Here is a 16428-nt window from a genome sequence, read left to right as displayed (position 1 = left end):
CTATTATTTGTCTATTTGTTTTCCTGAGGAGCTATCTTGTAGCTAACAATATGTAAAACAATAACCATTGATAATTTCCTACCACTTTGTCTGTAATTTGGTAAGTCCCCCCTATTATTATGTTATCCTTCTTTTACTCTTTAAAATTAAAAAAAAATAGCCCAAAGCCAGATGCCCACTGACAGAGAAATGGATAAACAAGATGCGGTATATTCACGTGTATTAGCTTTCCCATTGCTGGAAAACAATGCCCAGCTCCTTGGCTCTTGATTTTAGGAAATTTAGTCATGCTTGGCTCTTTTGGCAACATCATGACAGAAAGGCACAGCAGAATAAAGCTGCTTAGTTCATACCAGCTGAGAAGCAGAGTTGGGGAATAGGGCCAGAGGTATAGGACCAGACATAGACCTCAAGTCCACGCTTCTTTGGCCCACCCAGACACATGCAGAAATGTCCTCCTCCTATGTCCCAAGTGGATCCCAAAGGCAATCACCTTGGCACTCCACGCTAACTATCACCCCATACAGTAGAATATTATTCAGCCCTAAAAAGAAAGGAAATTCTAACACATGCTGCTACAACATAGATGAAACCTGAGGACAGTAAAATACACCAGTCACAAAAGGACAAATATTGTATAATTCCACCCATTTGAAGAACCTAGAACAGTGAACTTCATAGAGACAGAAAAAAAATGGTGGTTGCCAGCATTGGGAGAGTTACTAATAGGGAGTTAGGGTGTAATGGCTACAGAGATTTTAGTGTTGAAAGATAAAAAATTCTGCAGATGAATCAAGGCAATAGTTACACAACAATGTGAGTACACTTAACCAGACGGCTGGAATCAAGGATTTTTAAAGCCAACTAAAAGAGCAAGTAACTAAGGGACCAGAGGGGCTCAGAGTCAGAGAAGTAAAAAGTACAAAGGGGCCAGGCCGGCTGTGTTTGTTGGCCGGTAATGGTTGCGGAATTTTGCCCTCTCTTGGAGTCTTGGAAACTACAGTCATATTCTTTTGAAGGTTCTATACCCGAGAATGGCTCTCAGGTTCTGGAAAAGTGCTTCTGATTACAAAAGCTACATATTCACAATGGCAAGCCCATCTTTTAGTAAATGCCTGGGAGATAATTGTAGCCTATAGAGCAAGGCTCGTTTTTAGTTTCACTTCTGTATTTGGCTGTCCCAAAAGACCACACTGTAAACATTTTCCCTCACTTCCTACAATGGTTTTGAGTTCCTCAAACTGGAGGAACCAGTGTTATTTTGACTGACTGGCCTCTGGGCCTAACCAAAGACACAAAACAGAAGGCCCAGGCTCTCCAGAGAAGTGGAAAGATCTGGTTACTGTGTCTTTCGCAGCAGTTGGCTGCACTGGACCCCTATGCTTTGGCCTGCCCAGGCTTCTTGGTGTGCTGGGCATCCTTCATCCCCTTTGCCTGCCTCTGTGTATGGTTCTTGCTTTAGAAGAGAGGACTTGAGAGGAGATTGAGGAGAAAAGAGGAGTCCCACAAAAGGCAGATGGATTGAAGAGGACTTGGAGGCCAGGGGAAGGGAGACTGAGGGCTTCTCAGGAGCTGTGAAGGCCTGGAGCTGGTCCCAGCAAGATGGCCCCAGTGAGACAGGATAGAGGGTTGCATGCTCCCTAAGAGATATTTTTCATTTTTCCTCGATTGCTTCAAATGCTTTGCAGCCATCCTGGATACATCAGGCACCCATGCCCACTCTGGGAGACATATACTTTGGCTGCAGCAGGCTTTGGACATGAACCTATCTTAGACAATCATTCCTGCAGCCTCCCTGGATGATTCTGTCCCTTTGCAAGTCACCCTCAGTCAGATCCGCGAGAGTCATTCCTTACCAATGACCAAACAGGAAGTCTGAAACTACACACACATGAGCCCTCTTTTCCTTTATTACCAGCCTCCCGAGACCCTTCATGGGTTCAGTATGTCACTGGTCTCCTTATCTAGTTCTAGTAAAGCCTCTAGTTCTAGTAAAGCCTCTTTTATTTTCGTCTTTTTGAGACAAGGTCTTACTATGCAGTTCAGGCTGATCTTGAGCTCACTTTGTAGCCCAGGCTAGACTCAAACTCGCAACGATCCTCCTGCCTCAGCCTCCAGAGTGCTGGGATTACAGCTGTGCATCACCATGCCTGGATAATGCCTCTTTTTAGATGGTATATTTTTGCCTATTGGTGATTTACATATCCAGTAGAGCATGTTGAGCTGGTATATTAAGAACCCATGCCCTGAAAGCAGCTAGAGTCAGAGACTGACAGAGAGCAATGGCAAGTTGCTGGGAACTGCTGACTCTGGTGGTCTGAAGAGCTCTGGAGGCCTGATAGTAGCTGCTTACTCTGAGGAGCAGGGAGAGCTTCTAACAGTGGAAGGACTGATAGCCACTGGGACTCACAGCTCTGGGCTATTAACACGAAATGAGCTATACTTTGCCAGTTCCTGAGTTCAATACAAAATGAGTGTTCTGGTTTGTATCTGGATGTCCCCCTCAAAGCCTCATGCGGTCACGAGGGGCAGGCTGTTCACAGGTGGCTGAATCTAGAGTTTGTGATTGGTTCATTGTCTAGCGAGGGGATTGGGGGTGTGAGGGCTACACCAGCCCTCGGGCGGGCAGCCTGCATACAATATAAGGGAGAGAAAGAGGCTGCTTCTCCCTTTTGCTCTTGTTGCTTTTGCTGTCTTCCACCACCATGAACGGTTGCCCTCTGCCATGTGCCACTCTGCCTTGGAGGGAGCTGACTATGGACTGAGACCTCCACAGACTGTGAGCTAAATAAACCTTTCCTCCCTTAACTTCGGGTGTCAGCTATTTTGTCTCAGCAATGAGAGAAAAATAACCAAGACAATGGGCAAGAAGCTTCAGCCATTTGGTAACAACTTGGAAGCCCACATGGGAACCTTCCCCACTTTAGAGGGTTTTGAAGAAGAGGGCGGACAAGAACCAGCCCTTCACACACACACACCATTTATCTACCTGCATGAGGGTCCAGACAGTAACTGCAGAGGCAGGATGGGGACATGTGCACAAGGGTCCAGGATCTTCCCAAGAGGGAAAGGACAGGGAGTCCAGGAATCAGTTTTGAAACATGTCTGGAAGTCCTAGCTGGTACAGGTGAGGGGAGTGGGAGGGGGCAGGGCAATTTCGTGAGACTACGTCTTAAAAAAATCATACCAGTCATAAGTAAATAAAAGTGTAAAGAGTGAGTATGATGTTGCTATACCCATCTCTAATTGTGTTTTAGCTATGTCAGGAATATATATGGAATACATGTTCTAGATAAGGAGACAACACCCATGTTCCTTAGTGTTCTTTGGAGAAAATAAATCCATCACTGCAGGTAGACACATGAGACAAACAGACAAGCACCTGGAACATAACTCACGAGTCACATCCAAACCTGAAATAGAAACAAAACGTTTCCATAAAATCGCCCACATGCCCAACCTGAGCAAGTTTCTGAAGAACCTCAGAACTGACCTTAGTTCTTTGAAATGAGCTTCACCAAAGGCCACGTTCTCCGACATTGCCTCATTTCATCCCTTCTGTCGCAGACAGCATCCTCCCTCCTCCCCACCACCCCCTGCCTCGTGACTGGCCTCTTTGTTTTTCCATTCATCTCTGGGGCAGAAACTTCAGAACTGCTAAGATACTGTCAGGGACACCGGTTGTGTTTTGTCCACCCTCCTTTCCACCTTCCCTGGCTTCTGATGACAGGACTGAGCTGACTCGGCAGGCAGCCGTCCCAGCCCTCCTCTGGCTGTCACGGGAGAGGACGCTAGTCACACCACCTACATCAGGCAGGCATCTGACCAGCCTTGCTCTGGAGCCTCAGCCTCTTCAAGCCCATGACAGCAGACATCGATCCGAGAGGAGGCACGTAATTCAACAGTGGACTCTTTTCTTGAGATTTTCGACTGGACAGGAGAATGGAGACAGAAGAGTGACTGTTTGGGATCTGGTAAAGAAAACTGCCCTCTCCTGTGCTATCTCATCAGGCTCACTCTGGTGACAGTGACACCTGTGCCAAGCCCGTGTTTTCTTCCAGTTTCGGCCTCCCAGCTTTCTTGCGTTCGGGCAAGAAGGGAATGCTCCTCTTCCATGAACAAGGTCACCAGGCTGCTCCCAACAGGTGGGCCCAGGCTCCTGCTGCTGCAGTGGTGACCCTGACAGTGGTGACGCTTCAGCTGCGGCCACACAGGTGGCTACCTCTTAATGCACATTCTATCACCCAAAGGGCAGAAGAGCAGCCACTCACCGACTTGTCTCCCCAACCCTCCGCCCACTGCTCCCGCCTCTTCTTGCCCTGCCCCCTCCTGCTGCCCTCACCTATACCACCTGGGACTTCCAGACACATTTCAAAACTCTGATTCCTGGACTCCCTGTCCTTTCCCTCTTGGGAAGACCCCGGGCCCTTGTGCACATGTCCCCGTCCTGCCTCTGCATCTCTGGACCCTCATGCAGGTAGATAAATGGTGTGTGTGTGTGAAGGGTGGAAAAACACTTGGGTCTGCCTGTCCCTGCGCCTGCCTGACCGGGTTCCACTATGGACACAGAAACAGCCGTGTGATAAGTTCACAAGGAGTAGCAGAATCTGTTGGGAAAATGTTTTGAAGTATTTATTCATGAACCACTTCTCTGTGATCATATGTCAAGCTTGTGGTTTATAAGTTCCTTGATTATAGCTATAGTTACTTTAATTTTTTTTTTCATCCAGGCCCTTACCCACAGTAGGCACACATTCTATCACAGAGCTATATTCCCATCCCACTTACTTAATATTTAAACCCAAAAGCATAACACAATTCTACATATTTTGAGGGTTCAAAAGCGTGTGGCTGGACTCCAGACCAAGGTGGGCAGAGATAATAACTCAATGACAGTAAACAAGTCCGTGGCACCTACCAGGTATCCTTCTGCTGTGGCTTGAGTGTGACCTCCCAAGGTTTATGTACTAGAAGCTTGGTCCCTGGTGTGGCAATGTGAGACATGGTCAGCACATCCGAGAGGTGGAGCCTGAGCCAAGTGTAGTGGTGTACACCTGTCTGGAAGGCTGAGGCAGGAAGAATGCAAGTTTGAGTCCAGTTTGGATAACTTAGGGAGACCCTGTATCAAAATAAATAATAATAATAATATAAGGAGCTGCTGAAGGCCCTGAGTTCAATCCTCAGAGGTGGAGCCTCACCAGAGGTCATTAGGATTAACACTTTAATGCTAGTCTCGGGATAAATTAATTCCCTTGAGAGCATACTGTCATAAAAAGGCCCAGATCAGCAGATCAGTCCTCCCTCACCCTTTGGCTTCCTGCATAGCCCTGTGGCAGTCTCACGTGTGCTCCCCAGATTGTGACATCATCAGCATGCGGCCCTCACCAGAGTCCAGCAGATGCCAGTACCATGTTCCTGAACCTCCATAACCCGGGCTACATAAACCTCTTTCCTTTACACATTACCCAGCCTCGGATACTTTGCTATAGCAATAGAAAGCAGATGAATACACTTTGTGAGCATTGCATATTCATGTACTCACTTTATGCTCATGACAATCCTAGGAAATAGGGGCCAATATGATCTCCATTTGGCACATGAGGATATAAGTGCTCGGAGGCTGACCAACTTGCTCAAAGTCACACAGCCAGGACTCCAACAGAAGTATCTACCTCGGGACCAGGCTCCGACTTTCCAGGGTGACGGAAGATCATGGGCTGCCAGAAGATCTCCTGTGGGACAGTCTGGCCAGGATGAGAAGCTACAGGAAAAAGGGCCTCCAATTACTGAGCTCTTCAACCAGCCGGAGGCTGTACTCATGCTCGCATCGCTCCTCCAGTGAGCACAGGGCCCAGGCCTGGCCAACAGATGCAGTTTCTGTGAGTTTCCTCTTCTCTGTAACGGCTAGGGGTGTCCTGCTGAAATCACTTCTCTACTGGGAGACACAGACACTGGTTATGCACCATGCTAAGAACTAAATGTGTATTTACCCTTCTAAGCCTCACATTATTCCCATGAGGTATGTACTATTTAAAATCTTAGCTACTTTATCAGAGTAATTCTTGCAAGCAGGTTAGAGTCAAGCCTTGTGGAAACAAGGTTTATTATTTAAAAAAACAGTGTAGGGGCCAGGATATGGCTCAGTGGCACAAGTGCCTGCCTGTCAAGCACAAGGTCCTGAGTTTGATTCCCACTACTGCACCCCCCCCCAAAAAAAACTGTCCAGGGAGAAAGACAGTTAAGATAAAAAACAAAACAAAACAAAACAACAGTGTAGGGGCTAGGGATTTAGCTCAGTGGTGCAGCGCCTGCCTGGCAAGCGCAAGTTAGTGAGTTCGATTCCCAGTACCAGAGTAAAACCAAAAGAAACCAAAAAAACCCCAAAACAACAGTGTATACCCTCCAGCCTGCACCTTTCCCACTTCCAGGTTCAACCACTTTTAACTACTACAGATGTTTCTTTTGTTTCTTAAATATACTTAAAGTGTTACTTTTTGCTTTTGTAATATTAGGGCTGGACTTGACCAAATCCTCTGGTTTCATTTCTTTTACTATCATTCCCACATTTTATTTTGAATGAGAATCTATGGAACTTCAAAATGTATATGCTAGATTTTTAAGAAGAGCTTTGTAAGGATCTGTGTAGTCAGTGACAAAATGCTTAAATTTATCTTTTTGGGTTTTTTGAGATAGGGTCTTGCTGTGTAGTTCTGGCTGGCCTCGAACACATGGCAATCCTGCCTTAGCCTCACTGTGCTGGGATCATACCTGGCTATGATTTATTTTATATTGGAGTCAATTGTCTCTTAAGGAACAAAACAATTCAACTAGGAGCCTTAGTACTGGCCAACCAAACTCTTGGTCTTCTGTCCTGTTATTTATTTGTTACCCATTTTAAAAAGTAACACTTGTACATATTTCTGGGGTACAATGTGATATTTTAATACATGTATGCAGTGTATAAGGATCAGATTGGGGGGCTGGTGTGTTCATTTCAAATGGTTATCAATGCTTTGTGCTGGGAATATTCAAAATCCTCTGTATTACTTTGAAATACACACTCGATTGCTGTCAACCATAGTTACCTTACTGTGCTACAGAACATTAGAAGTTATTCTCCCTATCCAACTGCACCCCTGTACCCACTAGCCACCTTCTATCCCTGCTCCCTTCAGCTGCTGGTGACCATTATGCTACTCTCTTCTATTATGAACTTAGCTTCCAAATATGAGGGCAAATGTGGTATCTGTCTTTCTATGCCTGGCTTATTTTGCTTAATATAATGTCTCTATTCCATCCATGTTGCTGTCAATAACAGAATTTCACCTTTTTAGGGCTGAGCAATACTCTATTGTGTATTACTGTCAATTTTAAATTCCTAATGGCTTTGTTAACAGTACTCCAGGCTCTATCATGAATAAATACAGTGTACACTTAGTAAAAATTAATCACTCATAATGTTAGTCTAATAATTAGTCTTGAAACTTGCTACATAAAAACCTTTAAGTACCCTTCAAGCTACTAAAAAGATTATCTAGTTTGGGATCATCTGTGCCTCTCAAATTTTAATCCTCTATGTCCTTTGTTATTCATTGCTGCATTACAGATTGCTCCAAATTTCAGCTGTTTAAAATATCTATTATCTCACACCATTTCCGCGGGTCAGGAACCTGGTACTGCGTAAACTGAGTCTGGGCCACGGTCTCACAGGTCTGCATTCTTGGGCGACTTGGCAGGGCTGAATCTGTCTGCAGGGCTGCTGTTGACTGACAGGGTTCCTCCCCCAGAGCGGATTTCGAGGCAGAGGAAGCCACCGTCAGTCTGTAACAGGATCCAACGCTGGAAAAGACGTGTCCTCACTTCTGCCCTGTTTTGTTACAAATGAGTCATTAAATCAAGCCCACACCCACGGGAAGGAAGATTACACTCCACCTTCTAAGGGAGTGGCTTACCAAAATAATACCTGGATTCAAAACCTTCACATTTTCTAACTCAAGGGTTGTCAAACTATAGCCGACGGCCCAACCCAATGTTTTCATACGTACTGTTTTATTGTGATGTAACATCCATTCCCTCGTCTTGGCTGCGGCTGTTCTGTGCTACAGTGTTCCAGTACAGAAGCAGTCACAACTATGTTTCAAGGGCTGGGGATTTAGCTCAGCGGCAAAGCCCCTGCCTGGCAAGCGCAAGGTCGTGAGTTCGGTTCCCGGTACCAGAGAAAAATGCCCCCCCAAAAAACAAAACAAAAAAAAAAACAAAAAAAACAAGTATGTTTCAAGCACTTACCCCGTGGTCCTTTAAGACCAAGGTGGCTGATCCTGGCCCTAACTGTTTGAGTATGTAATTGATCAGCTAGCGCTGTGTAAAGACATCTAAACAAAGTCCCCTAAAGCCAGTTCCTATTCCTCATTTCATTTCCTTCAGGGAAAAGGTTTAAGTGTTATTAAGAGTTTGAGGTTAAAAAAAAAAAAAGACTTTGAGGTTAAACTGACCTCAATGGGGGAAATTTTTGGCTCCTTATTAGCTTGTTAATTAACTAGGCAATTAGGTAAGCCTCAGGGCATAGTGCTGCCCTGAAGGTTTTGAGAGTTAGAGGTAAGTAGGATGAGTTTGAAAAGGGAATGGATACAGTTTAGGGAGAGCCTGAGAAGCCAGGAATAGAAGAAAATGAAACCTTAAAGCTTCCTGCTCTGGTAATTTTAATTTCTCCTAAGCAATGAAATAAATATCTACAAAATAAACACAATATTGATACATTTTCCAGACCACTTAATTTTTAACAATTAACTTCATTTTATTCACTATTATTACACAGGTCTTACTTTCACTAAAAGCAAAACTTATTACTAGTAGTATTTTATTTATTTATTCATTCATTCATTCATTCATTGAGACAGGGTCTCACTATGCAGCTCAGGCTGCCTTGAACTATGTAGCACAGGTTGGTCTCGAACGCACAACAATCCTGCCTCAGCCTCTCAAGTGTTGGGGTTATAGGTGTGTGCTTCCACACTGGGCACTAGTAGTATTTTAAATGAGATCAGTGAAACTGAATATTGGTTTTTTTTTTCAGTTCATGTTTTCAGTACAGGTTACATTTCTCACAAGCAGTTGGCACGTGTACATAATACATATTAATTTTTTGTGCCCTACCCCTCATCCCTCTCTGCTCCATCTCTTGGTTCCCTTCCCATTGAAAAAGATCTCCCTACTTCCTACTGCTATAAGGGAGATGCTAGATGTCAGATATACCGAGTTTGTGTTCCTTGAAGTCAAGGAATGAATTGTAAGGAACGATGGAAGTTAAGAGTAGGAAAATTTATTGGAGAAAAGGAATGGGGAATAAGGGGAGCTCCTGAGAGACAGGAGGGGTCCCGAATGGGTTGCCAACAAGCCCACCTCTCAAAGGAAGTTTTATACAGCAAAATCATAAGGCGGGTACAATGTGGGTCAAAATTATGATCAACCAATAAGATTGTAAGTATAGTAGCTTAGGTAATATTGATCTAATGGTACCAAGGATACCTGGGTGACATCATTAACCTTGGTCAATAATCTATAGTCTTAGTCTTAGTTTTAGTAGTCTTAGTGGCCTTAGACAGTAGGTGGTAGAGGATGGCCCACTCCTAATGAGATAATGGGAAATCCCCAAGTCCCATAATCCCAAGTCTCTGCTCATCCCGTGGGAAGTATGTACAGCTAGCCATTATGACCTCGTTGTGACTTCTTCAGATGCGCCTCCAGCCACAGCGTCCATGTGTTCTCATCTTCTGCGCTGACTCTGAGGGGCCCAGCCCTGGCTGACTGCCGACTATATTTCTCCCTAACTTAGCTGTCTGTAATATTACTATCTTTTTTCCCTTTGGTACCAGGAATCACACTCAGGCACTGTGCCACTACTATATCCCCAGCCCACTACTATCTTTTATTTTGCTCTTTATTTATATTTTGGGTTTTTCATATAAGAAAGACCATGATATTTAACTATGCTTGAGTCTGACTTATTTCACTTAACATTATTTATCTGAGGTGCACCTGTTTACCTACCAGTGCCTCGAGTCCATCCTTCTATATGGTACAGCAGTGCCCCATTCTGTGTAAACACTTTGGGCTTTCTTTTTTATTTGTTTGTTTTTTGTTTTTTTTTTGAGACAGGGAGACAGTCAAATTGATTTTAGAAAAACTATAAAACTACCTTGTTGCTGCATCTACTACTGAGGGATGAATGACTTGGTTGTCCATCGTTCTGTCCCAACTTGTACCCACCTCATGATTTTGCTCTATAAAACTTTGAGAATCGGGCTCGTCAGCAACCACTTTCTGGGTCCCCTCCTGTCTCTCTTCGGCAGAAGCTATCTTTCCCTCAATAAATATTTCCTACTCCTAACCTTTGCAGTTCCTTAGAATTCACTCTCCGATTTGGGGAACACGAACTCAGCGTACTGGACATCTAGCAGGTGTGCCCATTTACCTGTCAGTGCCTCCAGGCTATCCTTCTTTACACCAGCGTCTTGCCATCTAGGAGGCTGGGAGTTATATTCCTCCTATATCTTTTGGAGGTCCTATTTCATTCCTATATGACCTAGAAGAGAAATATTTGAGTCAAACGGAATTTTTTTGATTGTTGGTTTGGTTTGGTTTTGTGAAACAGAATCTTGCTTTGTAGTGCAGGCTGGCCTTGAACTTACTATGTAGCCTAAGCTGGCTGGAAACTCATGGCAACCCTCCTGCCTCAGCCTCATGAGTGCTGGGATTATACGCTGTTGCCACCGCTTCCGGCTGTTTTTTAATTTTCTTTGAGGGATGTCCATGCTGACTTCCATCGTGACTGTACTAGTTTATAGCCCCACCAACAAGGTAGAAATATTCTTCCCCTCTGCAGCCTCCCGAAAATTTGTTACTGATTTCTTGATGAAAATAGAATGTTAATCACTGTTTTATCCTTATAGCAGGGCACAAGGCTCCTGGTAGTACATGTGCTCTGCCAATTTCTTACATGTGTTTGGCTTTGCATTTTTAGTATTGCTAGAAGTGGTGGTGCATGCCTGGAATCCCAGCTAACTCAGGGAGGCCGAGTTGGCACGGTTGTAAGTTTAAGTCTAGCCTGAGTAACTCAGCAAGACCCTCAAACTGGTGTATTGAGATGAAATTCACACAATTGAAGTGCATAATTAATTTTTGGGTATATCACAAGAAATTATTTTCTTTTTGTCTTTTTGAGACAGGGTCTTGCTGTGCGGTTCAGGTTGGCCTTGAGCTCAGTTTGTAGGGCAGGCTGGTCTCAAACTTGCAGAGATCCTCCTGCCTCAGCCTCCTAAGTGCTGGGATTATAAGCATGCACTACCACACCCACCCATTCATTTTAGCTTTCACATTTCACAGTTCAGTAGCATTAATTATATTCACAATATTGTAGAACCTTATTTCTAGAACTTAAGATCTCAAACAGAAACTCTTTATCTATGAAACAGTAACTCCCCATTCTTCTATCTCCCCACTCCTAGTACCCTCTACTTTTTGTCTCTAGGAATTTGCTAGTCTTAGATATTTTATGTAAGCAGTATTCTATTCTACTGGTCCTCTTGTGTCTGTTTATTTCATTTAGCATAATGTTTTCAAGGATCATGTGTGCTGCAGCAGAACTTCACACAATTTAATAATATCATAAGAGCCGGGAACAGTGGCGCATACATATGATCCCAGCCCTCAGGAGGCGGAGGCAGAATTGGAAGGAGTTTGAATCCAGCCTGGGCTACATAGTGAGTTCAAGGTCAACATGGACTGCATAGACAGACTGTCTCAAAACATCAAAAACCCATCTTCTCATGAGGGTTTAAATTTTTTTTTACTTTACCATGGTATAAAACTGATATGCATCAAATAGTGACCGTATTGTGAAGTTTCGGAAATTTTTAATTAGTACATGTGTAAAGCACATAATTCCTTGGGGGAGCTGGTGCCTGCACACAACACATCTTAATTCTTTTTTTATCTTTCTCTTCTCTCCCTCCCCATTTCCACCTTGATCCTTTGCCTTTTGGTTCTGGCTAGTGATAGTACAATACTCTCTCACGATGCTTGGTGGCAGCAGTGAGCCAGGGCGCCACCAGCTGTGAGGATCAGCAGGGAAAAGTGAATGGTCTACAGCAGTGAGGCAAACCCACCACGTGTGCTGCAGTGTAGGCTCACGAGCTGCACCCGGCCGAGGTTTGACCTGTTACGGATCAGCACACATACAACAGCTGAGATCACATTAACTGTGCAGAAGCACAGCAAATGCAGACTTCTACCTTTCAATAAAAAGTTGTTGGTATTACTGAAAGCTGTTATCGTTTTTCTCTTAAGACAAAAGACGTCACTGTATGAGTTTTTTCCTAATCTGAAACCTCAGTATTCAGGTTTAATTGCAGTGTTGGTGCTTTGCACAAGACAGTTTGGGGCTGCAGTTTGGCACTTGGTCTCTACGTTTGCCACCCCTGCCCTACGGTGATCGCTGCTAAACATGCATGGTGGGTTACGTGCATCAAACACATTTGTACTTTATGGTGGGTTGATCAGGATAGAATTTCATGTGAGGAGCATCTATGCTTATTTTGCTTATCCCTTTATGTGACCATGGACATTAGTTGGTTCTGCCTTTTGCCTACTGTGAATAACACCGCTATGAACACTGGCACACAGGTAGCATCTGGGCCTCTTTTCCATTAACTTGGGTATACGTCTGCGGGTAGAACTGCCAGTTCATACGGTTAATATTACTTAGCTTTCTGAGAAACGGCCAGAGCTTATGCTCTTTCACATCCCTGCCAACTATGTTCAGGATACTAAGTTCCTCACATCATTACCAACACCTGTCATTTTCCACATTACTGACATCCAGTGATGCAAGCAGTAATTCCACTGTGATCGTTCTAAGTCAGGTGACTCACATCACAATCAGCCATGACAAGTAGCACAGTACTTAGAGAATTCACAGTGTACACCTATCACCTTCCTCGAGTTTCAAAGCTGCTTCATCACCCAGAACAGCGCTGTAAGGACTCACTCCATTCTCTCCTGCCATCCCCAACAATCACTGTCTCTGTTGATTTGCCTAATCTGAATACTGCCTTCTTCCATTCAGCAATTTTTTTTTTTTTGAGACAGGGTCTTGTTATGCAGTTCAGGCTGGCCCTGAGCTCACTTTGTAGCCCAGGCTGGTCTCGAACTCCCAACGATCCTCCTGCCTCAGCCTCCCATGTTCTAGGATTACAGGCATGCACCACCATGCCTGGCAGAAATATTTTTAAAAATTAAAAAAAAATTAAACAGGAGACCATAAAATCCGTAACTTATTTTTAGTGACTTAAATTCTGGTCTGTTTCTACCTCAGAGAATGTCAAACACTTGGCACTGAAAAAATATGTTAGGGTAGGGCTCAAAAGGGGCCAGCTATTAAGTGGAACAATAATCTGGCCTCAAGCTCCCCAGGAGGAAAGGTCAAGGGTCCTGAGCAGGTAATGGGTAGTGGAACACAGGAAATGGGGAATGAGTGTCCTTAATACACAAAAGGTCTTACTCGACTTTCTTACAGGTGTCGTCTTTCTGTTAGAGAAAAAAAATCTATTTTTCACTTCTTCCAATCATGTATTCTGTACATGGTTTTTTAAATTGTGCTTCTCAGACTTTAGAAACATGGAAGTAAAAGCAAATACTCACTGTCCAATTACGTTTGTACAAAGATATCTCAACACTGAGCAGCATCAAGTCCTACTCTTCACTCACAACGGTGTTCACCGGCTGGTGTGGGAAGGGAAACAGGCAGTGAGAAGTTCCACCAAGGCACACGGCGAGCCGGTGGAGAGCTGCTGACGGGTCTGACGGCACCTCCCTGCTTCCTGACTGTCCAGCCGCCTCACGTACTTGTCAGAATAGAACCCACGACGGCAAGGGTGCCAGGGCGAAGCCTACAGTCTGCTGCAAAGCAGGGAACCCTGTGTTAACAGCAACTGAGCTTTTCCCCGCATTGATCTTATACGGGATCGCAGGTCCCGCGGTGCACCCCGGATGCAACCAACCAGTGTGACAACCAAAACTGGGAAAGCGGGCGGGAAAGCGGGGAAAGTGGTACAAAGGGGCTCCACCACCTATCAGGAAGAAAACTAGTGGTCTGTATTCTTCGGGTTAGGCTCTTAGGCCTTGGTGGGCTTCTGGTGCTCTCTCGCTGTCCCGCAATCCTGTTCAGACACCCGAATGACAGGGTAAAGGTTCGCTGTCTGAACTTACTCTCCCCCAGCTGACTGAAGCTAGACAGCAGCGGCTGCTTGTTCCCTCAGTTTCGCACTCTGTTTTGTTTAAACACGGCTAGTTTCTATGCAAAGAAAGCTGCGAGACACAATTCTCATGAGCGCCCACTGTCTCTGACATTCCAGGATTACTGTACTTGAAAGGCAGGTTGGGAATACACAGCTGTCAGACTGTGAGTCAGCTGTCTCCTGAGCACTTCCCCAGGCTCTCTGAGTTTCCCGCTCTCTGGAAGCCTGTGTGGGGCTCCCTACGCCGGGCCTCTCCAGCAGCTTACACGCTGCTGTGGGCAGCTTGCTGGACCCAGGTCTTCCTCTGGCTTGGGCATGCCAGGGTGAGTGGTTCTGAAGCACTCCAGCTGGTCTTCTGGCTGTAGAAGGATGACTAGTAAAGTAATATTAAACTATCCCAAAGTTAATAGGGTTGGCCGTAAAAGACTGTCAATATATAACCATTTTGACTTTTTTTTTTTTTTTTTTTTTTTTTTTGTCTCTTTGAGACAGGGTCTTGCTATGCAGTTCAGGCTGCCTTGAGCTCACTTTGTAGCCCAGGCTGGTCTTGAACTTGCAACGATCCTCCTGCCTCAGCCTCAGAGTGCTGGGATTACAGGCGTGCGCCACCACACCCGGCCATTCTGACTTTTGAAAATGGCAATTTCATATCGTTGAGCTTAAACTTTCAATAAGGGAAAGACACAAAACTAATGTCCAAAGAATCTACTGCCTGCAGGAGGAAGCATAGTATGTTCAGAACACTGACTTCCCAATTCCTTATTAGTTTTGTCTGAGTCTCTTTTATGGGTTGCATTGTGTTCCCAACCTCAAAGAAACAGGAAGTCCTCATTTCCAGTACTTCATAATGTGATCTTTTTTGGAAACAGGGTCCTTACAGAGGTAATCAAGTTAAAGTGAGGTAATTCAGGTGGACTCTATAATACGCTGGTGTCCTTACAAAAAGGGGAAATGAAGACAGAGACAAAGGCATGCACAGAGGGAAATATGTGAAAACAGGGAGAATGGTGGTGCTTCCACGAGCCAAGGAATCTCTGAGGCCAGAGACGCCTGGGGGAGGCTTGAAACATTTACTTCCCTTGTACCTTCAGAAGGGGCATGACTTTGAGATATCATAATTGTGGACTTCTGGCCTCCAGAACCGTGAGACAGTGTGTTTTCACTGGTTTCAATCACATTGTTTGAGGCACCTTGTTACACACCTAAGAGAACAACGTAGGCTCCCTCCACTGATGTCCAACTGTGCCACTGGGAAAACACAACAGCAAAGCCTATGTTAAAAAAAGTACAGTGGTTTAATCCGTAGAACTCTAGGCAAGAGATCTGAGGTATCCATTCTTATAGGAACCAGCTGTGTTCCCACCCTGGCCAAAAGATATGTTTGTTCAGATACAACGAAGATGGCTTTGTAATTTACAACGTACATACGCACACATGTGTACACCTACACACAATCCCACGTATTTCCTTTTTCGGTTGTCTAGCATTTCCTAGTTTGCAGCGCAAGCTTCAACACAGATTTTTGTCTTCAGTCTGAGGTGGGGCAGATGCCACGGTTGTGCAACTTTAAGGAGCCCATTCAAATTTCAGGAGCCCCACACAGGTACCCTAAGGAGTTACACAGAATTGCCAGTACTCTCACGGGAGTATTTCTTCTTAAAAAGGTTAGAAGGTGGAAAGGGGGCTCCGGGAGTGGTGCTCAGAAGGCTGTTCCCGAAGGTCAGTGTCAGCAGCTTCCCCGCGCATCCGTAGTGCAGGAGTGGGGGCACCTCCTCTTCTGGAGAAGGGGAAGCCTCACAGAAAGTGAGGTGGAATTCACCAGAAGCTCTTCTAAGTCAGTTTTTTATTAGGGTCCAGTGCTATAAATAAGCCTAAAGAAAATAAGAGGATGATTGTAAGTCAGCTGACTTCAATCTGATGAGAAAACTAATAGGAGGACACACACAAAGGAAGGCATTTAGATTCATATTCATGTCTTCCCTCTCTCTGCCTACCCTCATTTTTCAGCTAACCTAAACTAAGAATCAACTTTCGGGTGTCACAATCCAAAAGTATAACCTCCCCCCAGATAACCAGGTCCTCTACTACTTGGCCATTTCGTGGCTCATTACCACTTTCCTTAGACATAGCTACG

The 16428-nt window shown here is 44.8% G+C and overlaps 2 protein-coding genes across 5 annotated transcripts in view; both read right to left on the bottom strand.

The window, feature by feature from the left end:
* The window catches only part of Them5 (thioesterase superfamily member 5), a 25253-nt gene extending 10497 nt beyond the window's left edge, over nucleotides 1–14756 (bottom strand). Inside the window, exons 1-5 of one of the 4 annotated variants that reach the window (XM_005414543.2) lie at nucleotides 13699–14756; nucleotides 10472–10582; nucleotides 7651–7867; nucleotides 5673–5761; nucleotides 4919–5066 (exon numbers count right to left, since the gene is read on the bottom strand). In XM_005414543.2, the coding sequence (XP_005414600.1) occupies nucleotides 4919–5066; nucleotides 5673–5761; nucleotides 7651–7718 (305 nt within the window). In that variant the 5' untranslated portion in view covers nucleotides 7719–7867; nucleotides 10472–10582; nucleotides 13699–14756. Of the gene's footprint in view, nucleotides 1–4918; nucleotides 5067–5672; nucleotides 5762–7648; nucleotides 7868–10471; nucleotides 10583–13698 lie in introns of those variants that run through there. The other 3 variants (XM_005414538.2, XM_013509937.1, XM_005414545.2) reach the window with 3 other exon arrangements.
* An 812-nt stretch (nucleotides 14757–15568) lies between these two features.
* Them4 (thioesterase superfamily member 4) overlaps nucleotides 15569–16428 on the bottom strand; it is a 28291-nt gene continuing 27431 nt past the window's right edge. Inside the window, exon 6 of the mRNA XM_005414537.2 lies at nucleotides 15569–16165. Coding sequence (XP_005414594.1) covers nucleotides 16125–16165 — 41 coding nt within the window. The 3' untranslated portion in view covers nucleotides 15569–16124. The remainder of the gene's footprint in view (nucleotides 16166–16428) is intronic.

The sequence above is a fragment of the Chinchilla lanigera genome, unplaced genomic scaffold (assembly GCF_000276665.1).
Source record: "Chinchilla lanigera isolate Chin_1 unplaced genomic scaffold, ChiLan1.0 scaffold00188, whole genome shotgun sequence".
NCBI lineage: Eukaryota > Metazoa > Chordata > Mammalia > Rodentia > Chinchillidae > Chinchilla > Chinchilla lanigera.
Note: the sequence above shows the minus strand (reverse complement) of the source record. Positions and strands in the feature narration are given on the sequence as shown.